The 24270-nt window shown below is 47.6% G+C and overlaps 1 protein-coding gene across 1 annotated transcript in view; it reads left to right on the forward strand.

Annotated features, from left to right (window-relative positions):
* ABCA12 (ATP binding cassette subfamily A member 12) overlaps positions 1-23007 on the forward strand; it is an 80395-nt gene extending 57388 nt beyond the window's left edge. Inside the window, exons 36-54 of the mRNA XM_036386718.1 lie at positions 640-726; positions 1528-1621; positions 3104-3231; positions 4103-4190; positions 4652-4757; positions 8077-8131; positions 8845-9022; positions 11461-11576; positions 12311-12470; positions 13736-14004; positions 15030-15240; positions 16736-16845; positions 17465-17609; positions 17738-17872; positions 18659-18762; positions 19001-19093; positions 19541-19646; positions 20290-20427; positions 21602-23007. Coding sequence (XP_036242611.1) covers positions 640-726; positions 1528-1621; positions 3104-3231; positions 4103-4190; positions 4652-4757; positions 8077-8131; positions 8845-9022; positions 11461-11576; positions 12311-12470; positions 13736-14004; positions 15030-15240; positions 16736-16845; positions 17465-17609; positions 17738-17872; positions 18659-18762; positions 19001-19093; positions 19541-19646; positions 20290-20427; positions 21602-21721 — 2443 coding nt within the window. The 3' untranslated portion in view covers positions 21722-23007. The remainder of the gene's footprint in view (positions 1-639; positions 727-1527; positions 1622-3103; positions 3232-4102; positions 4191-4651; positions 4758-8076; positions 8132-8844; positions 9023-11460; positions 11577-12310; positions 12471-13735; positions 14005-15029; positions 15241-16735; positions 16846-17464; positions 17610-17737; positions 17873-18658; positions 18763-19000; positions 19094-19540; positions 19647-20289; positions 20428-21601) is intronic.
* Positions 23008-24270: the final 1263 nt, after the last annotated feature.

A 24270-nucleotide genomic window follows, 5' to 3' on the forward strand; every position in this document is an offset into this window, starting at 1 on the left:
TCCTCAAAAATCCTGTTACCAAAACAACTATAATTGGTATCATTTGGTTTTCATGCTGTGAACCTCCTTCCTTCTCAGCTCTAAGTCAGAATTACAGAATTTAGCTCTAAAGCCATCTGCTCTAGGTGTTCTTCCCAGGATTCCTCACACCTTTCCACTTCAGTCCTGCTAGATGGGGGAATGAGTCAGAATTGCATGTCTGAAACCTCTGTTCCTAATTTCTCTGCTTCTCCTTTTGGATTGTTGCTGGAGAGCTGGGGCAGAACCAAGGACAATCTTCTTGAATGGTCTGAACCAAGTGGATGTCACAGATGAGAGACCTGATTGATCCAGGGCTGCAAGCAGTGCCTGGAAATTGCAGTAGATTTTTTTTTTTCCCCATAAAGAGAAATTTGATTGTCCAAAAGTATCTTGCTTGGATCTAGAGGCAGCAAATCCCTGGAGTGGCTGAGGTGATGAGGGCTCCTTTTAAACCTTGTGTGACTGTCCTCACGTACCGCATGTCCTTCAGCTCTACTTCCACAAATACTCAATTATTCAACATCTTAAATCCTGTTTCATTCAAACACACTTTTTACTCTGGTAGTGGAAATTCTTTGAACCTTCTCCTGTTTTCTGTTTTTCTTTGTTAATTCTTAGGAATTTTAATGAAACCACAGCTGCCTTAGTTTCTTCGATGCTGGCTTTCCCTGGGACGGATAACACGTGCATGAACGAAAGCAATTCGTAAGTACTTCTTGGGGTTTTTTTCCACTTAAACTCCAAACCTGCAAGAGAATTGGCATGACACTATTAGCCATTAGACCTTAATAACCATCTTTGATCATGGGCAGAATTCTCATGCATCGGACTCCTGCATTATTAGGAGTGATAGGGAAGCAGCTTTGGTGGTGGCAGGATGCCAGGAGGAAAATGAGCAATTCTCCTCTCTGGGAAGTGGTCCTTGCCGCCCCAATAATTCCAATTATAACATGAGCCCACACAGCAAGTCCTCAGCACAGTGTTTGTTACCTCTATCTAGAAGCTGTGCCATGAGGGCTGGTTTGTTTCGGGCTTTGCAGATAAATTCTCAGGATGGTAAAGTCCTGGGCAGATTTGAATGCTCGTGTAGGCAAATATTTACCCTGAGTGTTTGCAGTGACTGCCCAGGCAATACAGCCCATCACAGGAGTGCCCAGGGATTGCCACAACAATAGCCCTTATTTCTGGGCAGGTTTCAGATGCTTTTGGCCTCTGAGTGCCAATTCCTTGCACTGTCTACTGTAGGAATGAAGTGGTGCCTGGATTCCATCTGATGGCTGAGCGAATCCAGGCACAGGGAGCAGCAGGGAGGGCTCTCTGCCAAGGGGACACAGGAGGCAGCAGCAGGCTGGGGATTCCCTGAACCACCCAGAGCTGACAAGAAGCTCTGCTTTTCTGCTGGAGCTGCCCAACTGCCAGCCTTGGTGTCATTAAACATGACAGCAATTAGCTTCGTTTGCACACCTGAGCCCAGAGAGCCTCAGAGGAAAATGTGTTCCTTTTCAGGCAGTGTTTAACAGAGGACATGCTTGGCCAGTGGATTACCAGTGGAAACCAGAGAACTAAATATTCTGCCTGCAACTGTACAGATGGCATCCAGGTAACTTGGATAAACCCAAAAGTGAGGGGGCTTGGGTGATAATTAGGGGCCTTGTTTGCTGGGAGTGGTTTTCTGGGCTGGCGTGATGCTAAGGGAGACTCAGCCTTCCGAGTCCTCCTATCTCTCTTTGGCCTTGTTGAACTTGCACACTGGAAAACCACTGTCTGCACCAGTTTGGGGATAGGAAAAGAGACAGCATCCTCAGAATATTCACATCCTAACATCCCTGCTTTGCTCCTCGTGGTGGGAAAAGGTTTAATGGTGGTTTTGAGTGTTGTGTGATTGTCCCTTTTGACAGAGGGGAGCATGTGTTCAAGAGGAAGACTTCATCTTATACAAACACTCTCAGTATATAAAATCAAGCTATTTTTGCTGCTTGCTCTTCAGAATTTAACTTTATGCAAAGTCTAGATCTGCTCCTTGTTCTAAAAATTAATTATTAATAATAATAATTTGCATTACAGTGGTACCTACAGAGCCAGATATGGGCACTGCTGGGATTTGCCTGCACATGGGGAAAAAGCAGATCCTAGCCCAAGGATGTTACAATTTTACAGTTTAGTTTCGGGTTGAGCTCTCCTCCTTCCAGTGCTGCTCACCAGTCCTCAGCTTTTTGCCATAGCAAATAAACTCATGGCACCATGTGACGCCTTTTAACATAAAGGATGTACTTAGCTGAATGTTTCTAGTCATTCTTTAAAATGCAGCTATTTGGTGCAGTTTTCTGGACATACACCTAATTTCACATCATTAAAAGTATTGGCATAATTTCTCCAGCAAGTTGGGAAAATGTTCAAAGCTGATTCTCACCTCTAGCAGGCACAGGCAGGTGTTCCTCAGCATGGAGGAAGCTATTTTGTGTATTCAGATGAACAGATGCACAATGGGGGAGTCCAGGGCTTTTGTTATGGATGAGCTGAAGGAAGAAGCCAACATGCTGTCTGGGAGGGCACTTCAACCTCATGAAACACTGATGTGACTTTGGCCCTCAGCATGTTAAATTATATATTCAGGACTAATTCAAGGTTTCTCTGAAGCCCAGGAAAACATTTCCAGTGACTGACAGTAAAGCAGAAATGTGGAGTGTAGCTGCTGAGAAATGGAAGTTGAGAGTTTGAGGCCACCACAGAGTTTTCTGCTCTGTGAGTTGTTTTGCCCTCTGCAGTTGTCTGTGCAGTCACTCTGCTAAGTGGGATCAGCCTTAATTCAGCCAAAATCTTCCTCCATAGCATGAAGCACATTTCAAGGTCTCACTGATGCCAGGAGAACTGAAGGGTAGATTGAAGCAGAGGTTGTTTTTAAGCACCTCCCTGAATGTGTTGGGGACAGTGTGCAGGGATATGTGCTGTGTGTTCCTGCACCCTGGCTTGGGAAGGAGCAGCCTCTGCAGGAATGCTGCCATGGCAGGCTCTCAGTCTTGTCCTAATGTGGTGATTTTTAGTTAAAACACAAACACTAAAGTTTTTCTTTGTCTCCCCTCAGACTTGTCCACAGACAAACTACACTCCCCCTCACAGGAGGACCTTCTCCACAAGGACCCTTTACAACGTGACAGGGCACAATGTGGAGAGCTACATCCTGGCAACCACCAAAGATTTCCTGCAGAAAAGGTACAAACCCCTCCCTCTGTGCTGAAAGGCACTGGGAGCAAGGCAGGACATCCCACATCCCCTCTGCATGAAGTGGTGGCAGGGCAGCGGGGGTTTAGAGTCTGCTGAAAGGAGCTGAAGTGTCCTGCAATCATGGATAAAATAAAAAAAAAGAAAAAAAAGAAAAAAAAAAGAAAAAATAAAATAAAAAATATAAAAAATAAAATAAAAAAGCTAAAGGCTCGTGCAAGTGCTGTGCTTGACACAGCAGATCATAGCCTGGGGATAACGTGTCAATCAGCTGGCATGTTGGGGCTGCATCTGCAGACAAGCCTTTGTATGAATCAAATCTTTAAAAAGAGGAAAATCTGACACAGTCTGTCATGAAGTAAACCCTGGGGAGAGATTTTCCTCCAGATTTGACTCTCTGAAGAGTCTCATTGAGAGCTTCACTCGGAGGAGTGCATCCATTCCAGTGAGAGCAGAGTCTGAGCATTTCCTTGTGCTGTGGGGTGTGTCTGAGCTCTCTGCCAGGCAGCTGCACAGCAGGGCTTGGGGCAGAGGTCACCTGCCACTAAAGCTGGCAAGAAATGTGTCCATCTGCCACTGATAAACTGAGCTGCTCATCTCCTGGGTCAGAAGCAGCATCTCAGCCCAGAGTGGCAGGCACACAGCTCAGGAGTCCACTGGGCTCCAGGATCTGCCTCAAAGGGAGCCTTTCAGCAGCTTTGTGACAAGGTTGCCAAGCTTCTGGGGGGGCTTTCCCCCAAAGAAAGGCTCCCAGGGGAGAGGTGGCTTGGCTCCACACTGGGATAAGTTGGCATGGCCCATCCAAGGCAATCAGAGCTTTGGGATGAGGGCAGCAATGCATTTCCCTCTGGTTTTCTTTCAGGTATGGTGGCTGGAGCTTTGGGCTGCCTTTGACACCAGATCTGCAGTTTGACATCAAGCCAGTGCCCCCCAACAGAACACTGACTAAGGTAACCAACCTCCACCTGCTCATCCTGGCATGGGAAGTGTGGGACTCAGGAGAAGGAACGTCAAGTTCATGGATATTCCAAAAAAAAAAAGGCAAAACCCTCTGAAATCTGCAGCTTGACATGACAAAGATGACTTCCAGTTCATTTTCTTTCCTCTCCCCATTCTTCTAGATTGGTCTCACTTCTCTTGCTAGCAGAGGCAATTTTTCTACTGTCATAATTTTATTATACAGAGGTGAAAAGATCAATTAGTAACACTTTTATCTCATGAGGGGATGTATGTACCATAACAAGGGCTGGCTGGTACATTCTGATATGCCCATTTCTCTGGTTCAGCTCAGTGAAAATGTTGTAAAGCACCAGGGCTAAAATATGAGGTGGTTTGCACAAGTGAAACAGGACAAACCAACATGTTGTCAGTAATAACTCCCAAACTGTTTCAATTTCTCAATTGTGTGCAGGTGTGGTACAATCCTGAGGGTTATCACAGCCTCCCAGCCTATCTCAACAGCTTGAACAACTTCATTCTTCGAGCCAACTTGCCAAAAAATGAGACTTCCAGATATGGTAAGTGTCCCTTTACAGGAGCAGATAACTTCTCCCCTTTGGAGGGATATCCTCCTTCTGCTGAAATCAATGATAACACTTACCTTGACTTCAGTGAGGCCTTTTCTTTATTCACTGTTCTGCAATTCCTTCCAAAACAGAATTCAAGAGCATGAATAAATCACAAAGTTCATTTGTCTTAGAGGCTCAGGGGAGCTGGACAGGGAGCCCCAGCTCCTACATAAAACAGTTCATCTGAGACATGGCAGTGGTTGCTGATTGATTTATTGCCTCTCATGTGCCACTGCAAGGGCTCTCTCTGATAGGTGCCCATCAGTTATGCAGAGAAAAGCTCCTCTAGGTCATCTCCAGGGATGGGTTAGACTGGGAAATTTGAATATGTCACCCTTGTGCTGAGAGCAGCCCAGGGTGTGTGGGCATCTGAGGGAGAGATTAAAGGAGAAACAGAATTTTCAGCTGTGTTGTTCCTATGACACCTGACATACACAGATCCATTTGGGGTCCTTGTAGCTTCTCCTCCACACCACACTGCAGCCACCCAAATTCCTGCTGGTAAACCAGGGCACCTTGCCTTTCCCTTTGCAGTTTAGTCCCTTTCAATGTGCAGTGTGGGCACAAACCTGTCTGCAGGTGTGTCTGCCTCCAGAGGGTGCAGAGACAAGAGAGAGATTTATCTTGAAAAATCTTGCCCAGAGGTGTTTGGGCTCTGCTCTGCCAAGAGCAGCAATTGTGTGCAGAAACACCCTCCTGACTGACTTTCTTGGAGCAGCAGTGCCCTTCCAGCCACGTCCTGGCCAGGCCTAGCCCTGCTCACCTCAGAGGGCTGCTGTCCCTGCTGACACAGGGACAGGTGGCAGTGTCTCTTGGCTCACAGGACATGTCTGAATTGAGCTGTAATGGATCCAGGCACCTGGCCTGAAGCTTTGAGTGTGACACCCTAAATTCCAGCAGCAGCAGATGCTGATCACAAGTGGCCCCCAGTGCTTCCCAGTGAGACTGGGACTCCCTCCCAGCCAGCTCAGCTCACAGGGAGCGACACCAGAGCCTTGTCCTGGCTGTCCCCTGTGGGGTTTGCAGTGTGCCCTCAGCTCACACATGACAGAGCTGCCAGAGAGGAGACCCCAGCCAGGCACTTCCAGCAGCAGCAACATCCCAGAGCAGCTGAATTATTGAGCAGTGAAGCTCCTTGTTCAGCCTCTCTATTCCCAACACATGCTGTGTTGGGAAAGAGCAAAGAGCAAAGGCAGGAAGCTCTTGTGAACAGCCAGAAAGTTTCACAGGGAAAGTTTTCTACCAGCAAAATAGCAATTCTCAGTTCTTTCAGGGGGAAAGAATAGCAGCAGGTATTTTTTTTTCCATCTGTCCTGCTGCTTAGGTGTTTTTGGAAAGAAATGCTTAGTAGTAAATGACCAGACAGACAATTCTGTGCTTCCCACTCATCACCCAAGCCAGAGAAGGGGAGAAATAAAGTGAGTGGATGAGGCTGGTTCCCCTGAGGTGGAGTAAATCCAGTCTGAGACACAGCTGAAGGCACGTTCTGTGGGGTATGCTCCTGGCAGCTCAATGGAGTTGTTGTTGTGACAAATAAATGATGGTTTAAGAGCCATTGAAATGGCCAGATAAAAGTGTGTTGTCACTTCAGCAGTCAGAAAGAGGTGCCAGTCCTGCTTTAGAGGTTTGACTTAGACTGGGTATATTTAAAAAAAATACATAAAAAGCTTTTTACCCTGTCACTAAGCAAGTCATAATAGCTTTTGACTTCTGTATATTGTGCTTTCTCTTCTCTCAATCCCAGCTAACAAAAAAGGAGGAAGCATTGAAATGGAAATTTTGACTTCTAGCCTAAGCTGCAGTAAAGGAAAATGGCTTTATAGTGAAGTATTAACAGATTAGACAGACAATATCTTTCTTTCTCTCTCTCCCTTTTGGAGAAGGGAAACATTTCCTGGCTGTTTGTATGGCTTTATCAGCAGTCCAGGATTTTAATCCCATTTCTCTCATTGATGACAAGACTGAGGTTTGGGCAGGATTTTTTATTTTTTCCTCCAAAATTAATTTCTAATTAAATCCTCCCTTTCAAATTCATTTGCTCAGTATGGCATTTGGTCAGCTAAACCCTCAGGCTCCTCCCTTCTGGTCCCCCCTGTCAGTGGGCCCATTCTTAGGGAAAATTACCCAGGATAATTCTTCATCACATCATTCCTAAGGTCTGCCACCTGGCTGTGAGGAGTTTAAATTCCACAGGTGGCGTGGTATAGAAAATCTCTGAATTTTAGAGCAGCTGGAAGTCCCCCAGCACTCCCTGAGGCATTTTCTTAGGTGTCAAAATATGAGTTGAGAGCCTCATTTTTAGGCACATAAACATGGGAGCCTTTCTTAGGCTCTGGAGTCTTAGGGACTGGGCTGCCATCCTGGTGGGGCCAAGGCAGAGACCTGCACTGGAGGTTGGGACTGGCCCACCAGAGCCCCTCCATGCTCTGCCTTTTGCTTTTGTGGGCACAAAATGCCTCCAGACATGGCAGAAGCACTGTGATGAACAATGCTAGTGGCTTCTGGGCTAGGAGAAGGAGTGCTGAAACCTCATCTGAAGATACCTGCACATAAGCAGAAAATTTCTCAGTTGAAGTTTGGGCCTGATACAAACCCATTTTAAAACATCATAGGGACTTATCAGTGTGATAATTAAATTTTTGCTAGTGACTTTGATCAAAACACTCTTTATTTTATTCTTTTTCCTAGCTTTTTAAGACAGAACAGTTCAGAATTAACTCACTGCCACACTGGGGGCAAAAGTAGCTTACCTGGGTTTCTGCTCTCACCTCCAGAGATCCCATATGGAGAAAGACATCTATCACAGGCAGGTAGCAGTTGTGGAGGAGGGCAGCAGGGAAGGACTTGTTGCTGGTGATAAGAGAACAAATGGAACAAGGTGGGATCAGCAGACAGCAGCTCTGAAGCAGAACACATCCATCAGTTTGGAAGGTGGCAGTGTTGAGGGGTCTGAGCTGGAATGCACAGCCCCACAGTGCCTGATTTGAGTGTGGGGAGGGAATGGGGCTGGCAGCCACACAGCTGGAGGAACAGGCCCAGGGTTTGAATTTCAGATCTGCTCTGCAGCCAAGTGAAATCCTAGGAAAAAGGAGGAGGCTCAAAATCCTGCCCAAGATCACACAGAGATGACAGAGCAGAAACACTTTTGATCTGCTTTTCTTCTCTTTTCTCTCAGTTTTCTATATTGTTATCAATAGCAGGAGCTGGTGAAGGAAGCTTTAATTTGGACACATTTTCAATTTCTTTTTTTCTTTTTTTCCTCCCATAGGTATTTTCCTATCAGCTCACCCATATCCTGGAGGACAGAGTCAAGAACAAGTAATGTAAGAAGATTCATTTGGCTGCTGCCTGAAATTTTTTAGCTTTAAAAGGAGCAAACCAGCTTATTGCAAACCATAAACCAGCCTAAATTACTAGATATCCTTCTCTAAGTGATGAAACTGTTCTCACTTGTGTTCATTCCCCCTATTCATGAATAGTGTCCTACTTGCCACCAGAGCTGGGGATTCCTGTGGGGGTTTTTTTGCAGGATCTCATGGAGATCTGGAAGTCACAGCTACAGCCTCACACTTTTGTGTGTTTGGGCATATAAATAAATAAATAAATAAATAAATAATAATAATAATAATAATAATAATAATAATAATAATAATGGCATTATTTTCCTTCTGGCCCTTCCACTCCAGCACTCCAGTTCAGTCCTGTGAGTCCCTTTTGCTGGAAATCATTGCCATCAGCACAGGGAGCAAAGAAAGGAGGACATTCTCCTCTGTGAGGGTGGTGAGTGAGGCCATCCCTGGAAGTCTCCAAGGCCAAGTTGGACAGGCTTAGAGCAGCCTGGGGTAGTGGAACGTGTCCCTGCCCATAGCAGGGGGTGGAATGGGATAAGCTTTGAGGTCCCTTCCAGCCCCAAACCATTCCAGGATTATAAAAGATCTGTCCCAGAATCAGGACCTTATTCCTTCTGAGCCTCAACAGTGAGGGGAATCTGCCACTTTCACTCACCAAATTCATCTTTCTCTCCTTTTTTTCCTAGGCTCAACAGCTTACTGGACATCATAGTGTCCATGTCTGTTTTGGTGGGCTACTCCATCACCACAGCAAGCTTTGTGCTCTACATGGTCAAGGAGCACCAAACCAAAGCCAAGCAGCTGCAGCACATTTCAGGCATTGGGATGACAACCTACTGGGTGACCAACTTGGTTTATGATCTGGTAAATAATTCACATTCCTAAATGCACCAGGGGGAGCATTACACACCATGGGGGGAAAAAAAGTTCTTTATTTAAAGTTCTTCTTATTGCTACCAAGAGTGTTGTGTAGTAATTGTTCTCCAAGGCACTGGGGAGGATTAAATGTGAGCTGCAGCACTGGAGTCTGCCAAGCAAAGGCATTCCTGCTCTCTGGAGTGTGTGTAAAACACCCAGCACATTTATATGGGAGCAGCAGGGAGCAGGCTGCAGCCTGATTTCCATCCCAGCACCCAGCTGCTGCTCTGACAGCTTGCAGGGCTGGATCTGCTGTCACTCAGGCTCCACACATCTGGGGTGAGGCTTTGGGGCTCGAGGCTACAGCCACTGCAGCCACTCTGGGATCCTACAGCAGCAGGCATCCCTCAGCTGACACAGCCCTGCTGGGCAAAACCCCACCTCTGGCTGGAATGCTGTCTGTGTTATAAAGTTTTTAAGCCAGGAAAAGCTACAAATGCAGCCTTGCAGGACCTGAGCAGTTCTTTTTCACAGTGCTGCGTGGATGTGCCTTGCTGAGCTCCCAGCACTATTCCCTGGCATAGGTGTGCCCTTGTTCCTCCTGAAGTTGTTTCCTCCTGGTGCAGAGGGTTCATGGCACTGTTGGAAAACATTGCTGGGCCAAGGGGAAAAATGTTTGGAGTGTCTGTAGGCTGAAGTGCTTTGTGTGTTCTGCATTCCCTGTGGTGCAGGTGTCAGACCCTCACACAGGGAATGGGCAGTGCAGCCAAGCTCAGCTGCTGAGCCTGGGCACTGCCAGCTGGGCTGCAGTGGTGACCAGCTCCACTTATCCAACACATTGCTGCTGCTGCAGATCTGCAAGTGCCAAAAATCCCAGTGATTCCATTGCTGCCCAAACCAGGAAATCCTCAAGGGCATTTGGGTGATTGACTCTCTTTGGTGCAGGGAGAACCAACAGCTGGAATCCCAAGGGGAATGTGAGCCACAAGTGCCTGCCTGGAGGGGCTGATGAGTGCAGGCAGCAGCACAGGATGCCCTGCCCTGCAGGAGGAATGGGAGGGATCCCAAAGCAGCAGCACAGGATCCCCTGCCCTGCAGGAGGAATGGAAGGGATCCCAAAGCAGCAGCACAGGATCCCCTGCCCTGCAGGAGGGCTGGATGGGGGTCCCAAAGCAGCAGCACAGGATCCCCTGCCCTGCAGGAGGGCTGGATGGGGGTCCCAAAGCAGCAGCACAGCATCCCCTGCCCTGCAGGAGGAATGGAAGGGATCCCAAAGCAGCAGCACAGGATCTCCTGCCCTTGCCCTGCAGGAGGAATGGAAGGGATCCCAAAGCAGCAGCACAAGGATGCCCTGCCCTGCAGGAGGAATGGAAGGGATCCCAAAGCAGCAGCACAGGGATGCCCTGCCCTGCAGGAGGAATGGAAGGGATCCCAAAGCAGCAGCACAGGATCCCCTGCCCTGCAGGAGGAATGGAAGGGATCCCAAGGCAGCAGCACAGGGATGCCCTGCCCTGCAGGAGGAATGGAAGGGGTCCCAGAGAAGCAGCATAAGGATGCCCTGCACTGCAGGAGGGCTGGATGGGGGTCCCAGAGCAGCAGCACAGGATCCCCTGCCCTTGCCCTGCAGGAGGAATGGAAAGGGTCCCAAAGCAGCAGCACAGGATGCCCTTGCCCTGCAGGAGGAATGGAAGGGGTCCCAAAGCAGCAGCACAAGGATGCCCTGCCCTGCAGGAGGAATGGAAGGGATCCCAAAGCAGCAGCACAAGGATGCCCTGCCCTGCAGGAGGAATGGATGGGGTCCCAGGGCAGCGTGGCCCCAGCCTGGCTCGGCAGTGCACTGCAGGGAGGGTGGAGCCGCTCTGTGCCTGCCTGCCCGCTCCGGGCCCTCCCTCCAGCCCTGCATATTTGTAAATCAGCCTGTGGCAAAATCCCCGGAGCCCTTGCACAGTCGGTATTCAGCGGGCTGAAACTAATCCAGAGCTCTCGGCAACTTGATATTTCTCAGTGAATCCCTGCCAGTAAATTCTGCTAAATCCCAGAGCTGGGGAGGGGAGGGAGCTCTCCAGGCAGACTTTGGTAACTCTCTGGCTTGACTCAACCCTATAAAGACTAGATTTACAGGGCACAGTGAAGTGGTCTGACTGCAAGGCTAACAGAAAACCCAGAGGGGTATTTTTCATTCACAACCTTTTTTTTTTAAGGTACTTTCTGCCCACTCTCCTCAGTGCTGAGGCTTTGCCTATTCAAAGAGGCTTTGTGGGAATTCATCTGCAGTTCATCTTGGGGGAATTGAGAGCCCACCTGTGTTTGGTTTCCCTAGAAAAACCAAACCAAGCTGCATTTGTGGGACCAGATTCAGTCCTGGCATTGTTTCTGCTGTATGGTTGTAGGAAGGTGTTTCAGAACTGTTGTCCTAGTAACACTTTTTAAATATCATTTTGCAGGTACTTTTTATGGTCCCTACTGGACTCTCAGTAGGAGTTATTTCAGCCTTCCAGATCCCAGCTTTTTGCAACAACAGTAACTTAGTGGCAGTATTTCTTCTGCTGTTGCTCTTTGGGTAAGTGTGGAGCTTAGTTATTTAAATATCACTGCACAGGGTAAGGAACTGGCTCTTGCAGGCTGCTGCAGTCTGAGATCCAAGGGGGAATATGTGGGCTTTTCTCTTCAACTTGCCCTTCCCAAACAGTGACTGAGTTGCTCCTTCCAGGAGCAGGGATGTGAAGCATTGTTGTCATGCCTGCCTTATTCAAAGCAATCCCTACGTGAGGATATAGAAATCTCCAAGGTCCCAGAAACAGCCCAAGCTATATGCAAATGCTTGCTGACCTCTTGCAAAGTTCAAGAGCATTCTAATAGCAGAGAGCAAAATAAACAGCAGTAGCACAATTCTGGAAAACTTAGACTGGAATCCTCCAGGCCCAGTATCTCTGTTTTCAGGTGGGGTTCCATGTTCAAAGTACATCTCATAAACCTTTTCTCCAAATTCTAACAGACACAAAGGTGTTTTTCCTTTCTTTAAGCTCTATCATGTGGAAATGTAATTACATGCCAAAACAGAACTGTTGTGTTCCAACTCTGGGAGTGTTCAAAGCCAGGTTGGACAGGGCTTGGAGCAACATGATCTAGTGGCAGGTGTCCCTGCCCATGGCAGGGGGTGGAACTGGATGGGCTTTAAGCTCTCTTCCAACTCAAACCATCCAATGATTCTGTGTTGTCTGATGTCTTCAGTGGTTTGTTTTCAAATTAGCCTTTGAGTTGCCATGGTTTTCTCTGCTCTGTTGGTATTTATAGATATGCATCATTTTCCTGGATGTACCTGCTGGCTGGGCTTTTCAAGGAAACAGGGATGGCCTTCATTGTTTATGTCTGTGTCAACCTGTTCTTTGGCATCAACACCATTATCACGCACTCTGTTGTGTTCCTGCTCTCCCAGGAAAAGGCCACAGACCAGGTAGGTACTGACCCTGTGGTGACCCAGCAGGAGGCTTCCTCTGGGCTTGGTGGCTTTGATCAGGTCTGTAGCAGCTGGACACAGCCACAGGATTTCATGGGGCTCCCTACAGACAGGACACGAGTCACAAATGGATCTTGCTGGTCTGTAAATCTGCACCCCCAGCAGAGAAAGAAATGATGGTGACAGAGGGGAGAACATGAAAAGAGAGGGAGAAAACTGAGGACAGTTTATAACCACCCTGGTGATGGAAGATGGGGAGGGCAGGAGGTGGTGGAGATGCTTGATAAGAAGTTGTTGATGGACACTTCAAACCATTGCTGAGTTCTTGAGCGTGAGCTGTGGGGAGTGACAGCTGAATGTCACTGCCCTGAGTCTGACATGTGCTGCAGTTAACCCAGCACCAGCTGTCTGTCATTCCAGTCTGTAATGCAGTCATCTTCTCCCTGCAAGGATGAAAAACAACCCAGAGACAGTGATGATTCCCTAAAGTAAAGCCCTCTCTTAAACTGAGATCTGCCTGAGAATGGCTGGGATAAAATGCACACCTTACACTTAGATTTCTTTTTTTCTGGAGAGCCATTACAATAGCTGGGTTGGATTTTTCTCTCTGTCTGGGCAGAGTTTGTTCAGCAACCCCTTGGATTTTAGGAATATGCAATTATGATCACCTTTCATCCTTCTGTGCCCTAGTGGCAGGGAGTCAGTTCTCTTCCATGCTAATTTAGTGCCTCTCCAGTTTGCTTTGTGCACTAATCCTTTCTTCTGCTAGAAATGTACCAGAGTTCTTTACTGTGAGACTGCACTGGGCTGTTCTGCTGTGAATTAGCTGGAAAAGCCCTTCTATGTCTAGAAAAGCCAAATCTTTTGTTTTATGGAGATGTTTGTCCAAGGAAAACAGCCAGGGCAGTGCTCCAGGGGAGCAGGCTGTGCTGGACAGATTAGGGGGGCACAGTGGCAGGACTCAGCTCTGGCTCCTGAGTGGGTTCAGGGTGCTGGAGCAGCAGCAGGGACCATGCTGGGAACTGGCTGCTGTTTACTATGGGTGATCACAACCTCAGAGCTGCCTGTTGACTTTTATGACCTTGTGCCTGTGAAACGAGCTGTCTGCAGAGCTCTTTGCTCTCAATTTATCTCTGCTGAGACACAGGCAAATCCCAATGTAATTGTTACACTTCAGTCCCACAGTAAAACCTATGAATTTATTCCATGAATAAAAGCTGTGACTGACTGTGCTGCTCTTTGTTGTTTTTTTTTTTTTCCAGGGCTTGCATGATCTTGCTGAAAATTTAAGGCATGTGTTCCTCCTGTTCCCACAATTTTGCTTTGGCTATGGCTTGATTGAACTGTCTCAGGATCAGGCACTGCTGGGCTTCTTAAGAGCCTATGGAGTGGACTACCCTGACAAAACCTTTGAGCTGGACAAGACCACATCCAAGCTGCTGGCCATGTTCATCCAGGGCACTGTGTTCTTTGCCATTCGACTCACAGTGCATGACAGGATGGTCCAGAGAGTCTGGAACAAGGTCCTGGAGTAAGTAACATCTGGAGCCTAAGTCCTAAGTAACATCTGGAGCCTAAGTCCTAAGTTGTGACCGTGTTCACAGGGGTCCTAGGATGAGGGAAGAGACGAGGATCTGACTCCATGTTTCAGAAGGCTGATTTATTATTTTATGATATATATTATATTTAAACTATCCTAAAAGAATAGAAGAAAGGATTTCATCAGAAGGCTGGCTAAGAATAGAAAAAGAAAAAATGATAACAAAGGCTTGTGGCTCAGACTCTCTGTCCGAGCCAGCTGGGCTGTGATTGGCCATTAATTAGAAACAACCCACATGGGCCAGTCACAGATCCACCTGTTCCATTCCACAGCAGCAGATAATCATTGTTTACATTTTGTTCCTGAGGCCTCTCTGCTTCTCAGGAGAAAAAATCCTAAGGAAAGGATTTTCCATAAGAGATGTCTGTGACACTAAGTAACATCTGGAGCCTCACTGGGAACAGCCCCAGGCACAGCTCCATGGTCTCATTCTGGGCTCATGCACCATCCCTGGCAATTATGCAGCACATAATTTCCAGGACAATTTGTGAATGTGGAGTGAGTTTTCTCTCAGTTAATATTAGAATATTAACAAGCAGAGGTGTAGTTTGCAGAGTGCCCTGGTAGTTGGTGCTGGCTGGCACTGCAGCCCTGGATTTGGGGCTTGGTGGGTGGATGCTCAGCTGTTGATGAGGGCAGTCATTCTACTGACAGCCTCCTCTGTTTGGCTCTCCCCATCTCCTCTGCCCTGGGTGCACACAGAGAGGAGTGAGAACATCCCTGTCACCTGCATTAGGAGCTGTCCACAAGGCAGGACCTGCTCCAGCCCAGAATATCTACTGAAAAAGAGGGGAAAAAAACAGGCAGGAAGAGAACACTGGGTGGAACAAATACCAGGAGAGAATAGAAACTGTATATCTGAGTATTGTGTGCATGCCCTGGGGTCTCACAGGGAGGCTCCCTGGGATCTATCCCGGCTGGTACCGGAGGCTGAGTCCCTCTCTGCCCTGCCCCAGGTTCCTGTTTGACAGAGTCCATGGCAAAGCCTCCCTTCTGCCCCCTGCGGCCGTGGAGGATGGGGATGTCCAGGCAGAGAGGAGCCGGGTGGAGTCTGGCAAAGCTGATTTCGACGTGGTGCAGCTCCAGAACCTCACCAAGATCTACCACCTCCCTCACAAACGCATCACAGCAGTGAAGAACATCAGCCTTGGCATCCCTGCTGGGGAGGTGAGTGAGGGGAAAAGGATGCAGGCACCTTCCCCTGTCACTGCCACCTTCTGTAATTGTTTGTTCTGCTCTGGTCTTTTCCTTTCTTTGCCTCATTTATTGATTCTTGGGGTTACAGCAGTGACAAAAGTCTCCTGGTGCATTTGGGACATCAAGTGACAGTTTAAAGGCCCTAGAAGGAGGGAAAGTGGATGGGGATTGATGGAGCTCTACATTCAGAGCAAAATGTCTGCATGCTCTGTTTGTACAGTGCAGTCTTGGGGGGGGTCACTGGGGATCACCAGGTGGTAAATGAAGACAGCAGAACATGTCCAGCTGGAATTATTCACCTGAACTGCATGGGAGATGGTGAGTCAGGCTTATCTGCTTGTGTTTTCCCATCAGGGGAAGACAAATCACTCCAGCTGAACACACATTTTCATGAATCAGGACCTAAAATTAGCTCCAAGAAAACAACATTCTTTGGTCATGTCAGTGCAGTTGCCTCCCTGAGAAATGAAAAGACAGGAGTACACAGAGCACCTCTGATATCCAGAGGAAACTGGAGACCAGATTGTACCTCAGGCTGTGCACCTTGTGGGGAAGCTTGGAATTAATCCTTGGCACCTGGTTTATTTTAATTGCCTGGGTCCCACGGAGATGAAAGGACAGCATCCTCACATGGACATTGTGCTAGTCTTTATGGCTGAGGATGTTTTATAAGCCAGGACTGCCACTGAGGTCTCTGACTTCTAGCAAAATTCACCCTGATGCTGGTGGGATTCAGGGCACCATTCCCCACCTGTAAGCAGGAGCTGTGGCCCTGCACTGCAGACTGTGCACAGATCCTGTTCCTGTATGGACCAAGGTGGGGAAGAGCCATGGATTGCTGTGCATCCCCAGCACAGGAGGGCTTTCCCATCAGCTGGTCTGTACTAATGATGGCAAAATAACAGTAATTATCAGCACAAGGGAGATGGCTGATGCAACACACAACTGCCTATCTCCAACCTTAGCTATAAAATGTGGATTTTACCGTGACATGCTGGAACTACACTACAGGGAGACAATTCTTCATCTTATTAAGGTAGTGCTTTGGTGATACAATGTGACAAAACCATTGTGTTGATCAAGGTTTTAACCAGTGGCAAACCTCACTCACCCCATTCCCAGGAGCAGCTCTGTCCCTGTCAAGGGGAGGCTTGGCACAGATGAGCTGATGGGGATTTGGGCCTGAGCTCCTGCAGAAATGCAGCTCACAGTAAAAGGATTGACTCTACTGGAGACACATCCTTGGTTCTTCACCACATTAAACAAATGATGCTAATATAAGCTGGAGTCTATTGCACCATAAACAACCTCCATTATAACACTGGCATGCTCTGAGTTCCTCTGGCAGTTCATCTTGCTCAAGGGGCTGGAAAAAGAAGGGCCAAGGTGCACTGAGCACCCATCTCAGAGCAATGTTTCTGCATTCCAAATACAGCATGTTTACATTTTGACTTTTCTTTCCCAGTGCTTTGGCTTGCTTGGTGTGAATGGAGCTGGAAAGACAACAATCTTTAAGATGCTGACAGGGGATATTGGAGCATCCAGCGGAAGGCTGCGGGTCCAGGATCACTCTGGGTATGGAAGATATGATTTCTGGGGAAGCAAATCAACCTGAGAGCAGTTTTTAAGGCTGGGTGGGAAAGGAAAAGAAATGTAAAAGCCTGAAATAAAACACTCAAACCAGAGCAAAAGTAAATAAACCAGGGAAATCATCCTTTGAATGTCACATCGTTGCTTCCTAGGGGTTTGCAATTTGCTGCTTAGAGGTGTTTGTTCCACTTCAGCCCATTGCAGATGGGATCAGGCTCAGATCCTCAGCAGTGTGATCCCACTTCTAAGCCAGACCTGGAGCCCAGCAGGGCTCACCTCAAAGCTTTCCTTACCAGGTGTAGGCTTGGTGGCAGCTGTGCTGGCAGTAACTGGAGAGCTACATACTGGACATGCAGCCTCTGCAGAACTGGGGGGCTGAAAGCTGGAGCTCTGCAGATCCACTGCATTTTCCTTCAAGGGTTGGGGAGGTGGGTAGGGAGTTGGAGAAAGGGATTTTCTCCCTCCTGTTTGATTCCAGAGCGCACTGGCAATTCAGTGAGGTTCCAGTGATGTGCCAACCTCCTTCCACAGGTCCTTGAATGACATCAGTGAGGCCCACTGGCAATTCAGTGAGGTTACAGTGACGTGTCACCTCCTTCCACAGGTCCTTGAATGACATCAGTGAGGCCCACTGGTCACTCTTTGGCTACTGTCCTCAGGAGGATGCCTTGGATGACCTGCTGACTGTGGAGGAGCACATGTACTACTACGCTCGGCTGCACGGCATCCCAGAGGGGGACATCAAGGGAGTGAGTAACAAAGGCTTTGACTTGCAGCATTTCTGTCATTTGGAGCCTTTAAATCAGTCCTTCAGTAGATCCATGTGTGGTAATCCATGGGCTGGGCATGTTGTGGAAGCAGAACTCTTGTTCCCTAGGTTGTACTGCAGCTCCTGCACCGGCTGAACCTGATGGCCTACAAGGACAGAGTCACCTCTATGTGCAGCTATGGCACCAACAGGAAACTGTCAACTGCTCTGGCTCTCATTGGCAACCCATCCATTCTGCTGCTGGTGAGAAATGGGGTCTTGTTGAGAGGGAAGAGGAGCAGGTCCTTGGGCAGGCAGGAGAGCTTGGACAGTCTCACAAAACCTCCTCAGGCACACCTTAAGGGACACTCCCCACGTGCCCATACTTGGCCTGACAACAGAAACCATCACAGGAAAGTTCAGATTCCAGCAAACAGTCATCTTTTCTTTGAGGGCATAAGAGAGTGGCAAGTCTTTCAGTTTCTCTGGCAGCATCTTCCAGAAGTCAAAATTAGACCAAAGTCAAAATTGCCAATTAAACTCTGCTCTGTCTTGTCTTTTATTTCTATCAACTTACCTGCACAGCCTTGCAAGAAAAGCAGCAGCCAAGGCTCCAAAACTGTAGGAGAGCAAAGGGGGCACTTTCCTCAGGATTAGAACATGACTGCTTTTCTAGGTTTGGCTTCCTGTCTTGTCTTTCACTCTGAATTTCTAGTTCTTCCATGGGCTTACCCCATTGGTAAAACCTACCTTTTTGTGCAGTTTTCCCACTTGCTGTGCACTCAATGTGTGCAGACCTCTGTGAGCAGGATTTCCAATATTAAGTTGGATACCTAGTGGAAATAATTATCCCTTATCCCAACTTCTATTGAGCCCAGCAGTGCTGCCTTTACTTCTGACCACCTGCCAGTTCTCCTGCTGCTTTGGGAGATAAAAAAATCTCAATACAAATAGGAGGGGGGAATTCTCTCTATACTAAACTGCTGCCTGAGCCCAGGCTTGTTTACTTTTTGAGTGCAAATTTCCATCCAGTCCTGTCTTTCCCAACAGGATGAGCCAAGCTCTGGAATGGACCCGAACGCCAAACGCCACCTTTGGAAAATCATCAGTGAGGAAGTGCAGAACAAATGCTCAGTGATACTCACATCCCACAGGTAGGGCTGTGCTGCTCTGCCTCCCTTTTTGGGGTCAGCAGAAGTGTGGAGAGACCCATCCCTCCCTGGTCCTTGCACAGTTTCAGGGCACCAAGCTGTGACAGGTTTGGGGTTTGTTGTGGCTGAATGTGGTGTCCACAGAGACCCACTTTAGGGAAGATCCATGGTGTTCTCCAGGTATTAACCATATTTTTATACTTTCTCAATGACTAACTAGAGTTTCTTTTTGGTTTGGCAGCATGGAGGAGTGTGAAGCCCTGTGTACCAGGCTGGCCATCATGGTGAATGGGAGTTTCCAGTGCATTGGCTCTTTGCAGCACATCAAGAGCAGGTCAGTAAAGTGAACCTATTTCACTTTCACTGAACAGCCTCTGGAGTTACTGACCTACAGCTCTGAGTGCTCTGAACATGAGACCTGTGTTATCAAAGCAATGACTTTTCCTGGTTCATGTCCCTCATACACTGCTGACATTCTGTGTTAACTAATGCACTTTCTACTCCCTCACAGCCTGTCTTCCTAGAATGCGTCCCCCAAAGCATTTTGTTCACTGCTACAAATGAGAAATGTGTATTAGGGCTGAGCTTTGGTTTTATTAGTTATAACAATAGCTCAGCTTCTTACTAAGTTTCACTGCAGGTTAACAACCCTGACCCCATTCAAGCTGCACCATGCCTGGATTAGATTTCCCTAAAGAGGCTGTGCAGCACTCTCAAAGGAGTTTCTTCATCTGTTTTTCTCTTTTCTGCAGCGTTAATTGTGATTTTCTTTTCCCCCTAGATTTGGAAGAGGATTCACTGTGAAGATGCACTTAAACAGCAGCACAGTTTGCACTGAGAAGCTGACAGAGTTCATGAAGTCACACTTCCCAAATACATGCCTGAAGGTAAGCCAGGCAAATGCTTTCAGGAGAGGCTTTCAAAATCCCTTCAAAGTGACCAAGAAGATCCTTGCAAGGTGGACATCTTGTGTCATACTGTGCACATAGATCTGAGCTCTCAGAGCCACACTTGTCACTGCTTTCAGCTACATTTTCTGAGGGCTGGAGCACTCCAGTTCCTGGTGGCTGAAGTAGCATCAGCCAAACTGCTGCAGTGACCCTGGAAGGCAGCTGTTAGGTGACCCTCTGCCTTGGGAATGCCCTTCCCACTGAAGCCTGGAATGGATGGAAAGCCCCTTTAGGTTCAGTGGGTAGAGATGCTTCCAGTACTTCCAGTAACTGAGTCATCGTAAAACCAGAGTAACTGAGTCACAAATCCCATCCATTGTCTGTAACCCAATCTCTGCATGGATCAAAACTGCACACCTGGAGCTGCAAAATGCCATGGGCACCCTGCAGCTTCCAGCCTTGCAGTTTAGTTGTGCTCCCCCAGTCACAAACCCCACGAGAACTCCCAGTGGGGAAACACTGGTCACTCCTAGACAATAACATTCAGGAGACACCACAGCCCCTGCCCCTTCATCCTGCCATGGTCCAGCTGTTGGATCTGTTGGCTCTGGGCTTTGCCCCACCACTCCTGTCCCCACAGGATCAGCATTTCAAGATGGTGGAGTACCATGTCCCAGTCTCTGCAGGAGGGGTAGCGAATATATTTGATCTCCTGGAAGGCAACAAAGCAGCCTTCAACATCAGGCACTTCTCTGTGAGTCAGACAACGTTGGAGGAGGTAAGGAATTAAAATGTGAGGCCATCCATTTAAAACTGCTAACAGGGGAGCAGAATGATGGTTACACATAATGGACTGCTGCACACAATAGACTACAGTTTGAAAGGGATTTCCATCTATATTCCTCCTGGGGGTACTTTGTCAGCATTGCTGCCTCCAGGTACCTCTGCTGGTGCTAGGGAAACACACACAGAAAGCTGCCTGGAGCATAAAGGATCTATTCTTGCCTCTGTCACTGCTGATTTCAGGAGCCTCATGGGTGTGGGTGAAGGGCAGGACTATGAATCACCCCCAAGTCCAGAGCTAGGCTTTCCACCAGTACTGAAAATATGCTTAATTTCACTTTTCAAGTTGTAAGTTCACTTAGCATTACTCCAAACTTTAGGGTTCATTCCATTTTCCCTGGGAAGAACATTTCCAATGGGCAACAAAATCTCATAGGGAGCACATCAGCTGAAGGGATTGCCAGAAGGACTATCCAGCAGAAATCACCCTGTTGAGCATCAGCACCTGGAATATTAGGTTTGTCCCAGACAGAGCAGCAGAGCTGCAGCCCTGCAGTGGCATGGACTGTGACACAGCAGTCTGGGAGGGGATTTCCTCAGTGCTGCTCCAGTAAGGGGTGGTGGCTATGAGAGAAACAGGCAGGCAAAGCACAGGAAGCCCCAGCTCAAATTTTGTGGGAGGACAGCTTGACTCTGTGAATATGCAAATGTGATTGCAGGGAGTGTTCTGGTGAGAGTCCTTTCTGTATTCATTAGCTGCTGTTGAAAGGAAGGCTGTTACCTGTGATTTCACACACCTCTCTGTACACTCTGCAGTTGTGTGTGCACAGATGTCAATTACACAGGGACAGATGGGTTTATGAAGTAATCATGGGACTGTATTACAGTGTGATTGAAAGGAGCACTGCATGGGCAGTGCCTTGCTGGCTCCTGAGGAGCCTGAGCTGCAGGACAATGAGGTTCCATGCAGGAACATTTATGCACATCTATTTATTTACATGAGTCCACAGAAGCCCAACAATTTGCAATTCTCAAATTCAGCGTGAATCCATCCCTGAGTGAGCTCTCCAGGCTCACAGTCAAATGAACAGCCATGCCTTTTTTATATTCATTCATGTCATAAATTATTTATGCTGTCACACACTGACTGTTTTCCTTTAAACTTGCAGGTTTTCATCAACTTTGCTAAAGATCAAGCAGATCCTGATGGAGCGGACGTGGGTCCTGATGTGACGCTGGACAGCTCTGACACAAGTAGCCAGGCTAGCACCATAAGCTCCATTTATTGAAGGGATCCACCCACACGGGATCATAGAAGCTGGGAAAAAGACCTGACAGCCCCTCCAACCCTGTTTTAAGTGATTTTAGGGTGATGGGGATAAGCAGTCCCACTTTCTTAAAGTACTTTGTTTTATTGATACGCGCTTAATTAATGTCACTAGGAACGTGGTAGGTGTTTGAGACTGGCACTTGGTTACAAATCAAATTGGGCTTTCCACAGGTTCTTTCCCCTCCACCCCCAATTCTTGTTTTATGATCACTGTAATGGCTGTGAGGATTTAAACACCACCTGCTGCTTGTGGCTGTGATGGAGCAGAGGAGCTGTGGGCTGTGCAGGGTGTCTGATCACAAAGCAGCCCCAGAGCCACAGAGAAAAGCCCACCTCCTCTCCCTGCTCAGCAGCAGACTTCCTGGGTGAAAGTGGCTCAGTTTTGACAGGCTCCCCCTGGGGAAATGGGGCTCATGGCCTTGCCCCTGCTCACAGGGGCGTTGTGAGGATGCAGGTGTTAAATACTGACAGTGGCAAAGGCCACTGGTGGGGGCCACCTTTGGTAATGACACAGAGCTTCTCTGGTTATGTCAGCACAAATATAACTATTTTATAAGTTAGTGCTTCCAGTGGTTTTGGTTTGTTCCTGTAGCTTATTCCTGCTCTGTGTAACTCCTCGAGTGAGTCCTTGGGTCCCAGGCAGTTCTGGCTCTTGGTACCCAGTGGAAGATGATTCCCCAGGAGCCCCTTTCTCCTTCTGGCTGGAGTTCAGGGCTGCTCTGGAACAGCCAAGGAGTGGAACAGGGCAGGTCTGTTGGCTGAATGCTCTGACAAGAAGAAACTCTTTGCTTCATAAGATTGTATTTCCCTGAGCACAGCAGAAGCAAGGAGCACCCCCCTTGCTCATAAAGCCTCCATCTCCAGCAGCTTTGCCTCTCTGTGTCCTCTCCAGTGACCTTCCTCCTCAGCCCCACATGCTGGCTGCCCCCTGACTCTGGAGCTGTGTTTTCCCACATAATAAGGCATCATTAGCTCCTGCTTCAAAGACTCTGCCTGCTGGCTTGGAGGGAGTGCTCTGCCCACTTCTGAGAGCAGCCCCCAGCAGCTGAGTTCAGCACACCACCACACACACCCTGCTCTCTTCCCCCAGAATGATTAATAGATAGGGTAGTTTAATATGATTCTTTATTAGATGTATCAGCATAAGGCCCCAGAGACTCGGGTTTGGGTCAGGGCATTGATGTACCTTCAAGCACAAAATGAACTTCAACTCTGAGCTCAATAAACTTGCTGTTGCTGGTAAAACAGATTGCAGATAAAGCCTTACCTTGTGAGACCTGGGGTGGCCCATACAACTTACCTGGGTTCACCCACACAGTTCCAGCCAGGTGGTTTCTTTTTCCTTTTTTTTTTTTTTCCCTTCCTCCAAACTAACTTGACTCAAAGGAACCTTTGATGAAAGCTGCAATGACACATCCTCGTTACCCTGACCACGAGTTTGACTAGTTCAGCTCCTCTGTGATGCCAGGGTTTGCTGTGAGAATTGTGCAAGGAGTAGGCACTTTGTAAAACCCCAAACACCCTTGGTATTCAGTGGGATGCTGAAGTTCAAGGTTTAGCTGCTACAAGGAGGTCACGTCCTCTCCTTGGTCTTGGTGTAAACTTCTTACTGATAGTAGGAGGAGTTTTATTATGGATTGAAATTATTATAGAGCTTTGAATTATGCCTCAACCTGCTGACTGTAATTAAAACTGGGATTCAGCTTCTTTCCAGAATGCATTTGACACCTGCAGTTTATAAGTGACTGAAAAAGCTGCCCAGACATCCATTGTAGCTTCTATTATTATGTCTCCAGCTCTGCAAAAGCTCTTTTTTCTCATTTTCATTGCACATCTTACACAGATCACAGTATAAAATTAAGCTTTTCTCTAATGGAGGGCTTGTGCTCCCTGCAAAGGACTCAGAGCATGAATGCCAATGATCTAAATGCAGCCTTGTAATACCAATCAGAGTATTATTTTATTATGTCGATGGCTTTGCAACTGCCAGTGAAAGATGGATCTTCAGACTCTGTCCAGATGTATTTTACATGTAATTGAGGGAGACTGATACAAAACTATTCTTTTGTCCCTTTAGAGCCTACTAATCAAACAGGGAGAAAAAAAAAAAAAAAAAGGAAGTGATTCATTGGAATACTTCAGCAAGTTGCAATTTAATTGTGTAAAATAGAGTTTTGAGGAGAAAAAAAGCCAAAAGCATCCTTTGAATTCCCACCCAATTCTGGCATTAATAGAAACATCTGCTCCGTGTGAAATGTGTCACGGCCATGATCTACAATCCCCGCTCTCACTCGCAGGTAAAAATAAACCATCTGCTCTTGCAATCAAGGCTGTGGGTATTGGTCCAAGCAAGGCAGAGTTTATATACTGGGGGAATTGAACTGAGGCCCGTGGAGAAGCAGCTACATCCGTTTGGGGGCTGGAAGCATCTGGCAGGGAGCTTGTATATAACGTCACCAGGGGCTGAATTACCATTCCTGCCGCTTTCCAAACATCCCCGTTCCCTGC

The sequence above is a fragment of the Molothrus ater genome, chromosome 7 (assembly GCF_012460135.2).
Source record: "Molothrus ater isolate BHLD 08-10-18 breed brown headed cowbird chromosome 7, BPBGC_Mater_1.1, whole genome shotgun sequence".
Lineage (NCBI taxonomy): Eukaryota > Metazoa > Chordata > Aves > Passeriformes > Icteridae > Molothrus > Molothrus ater.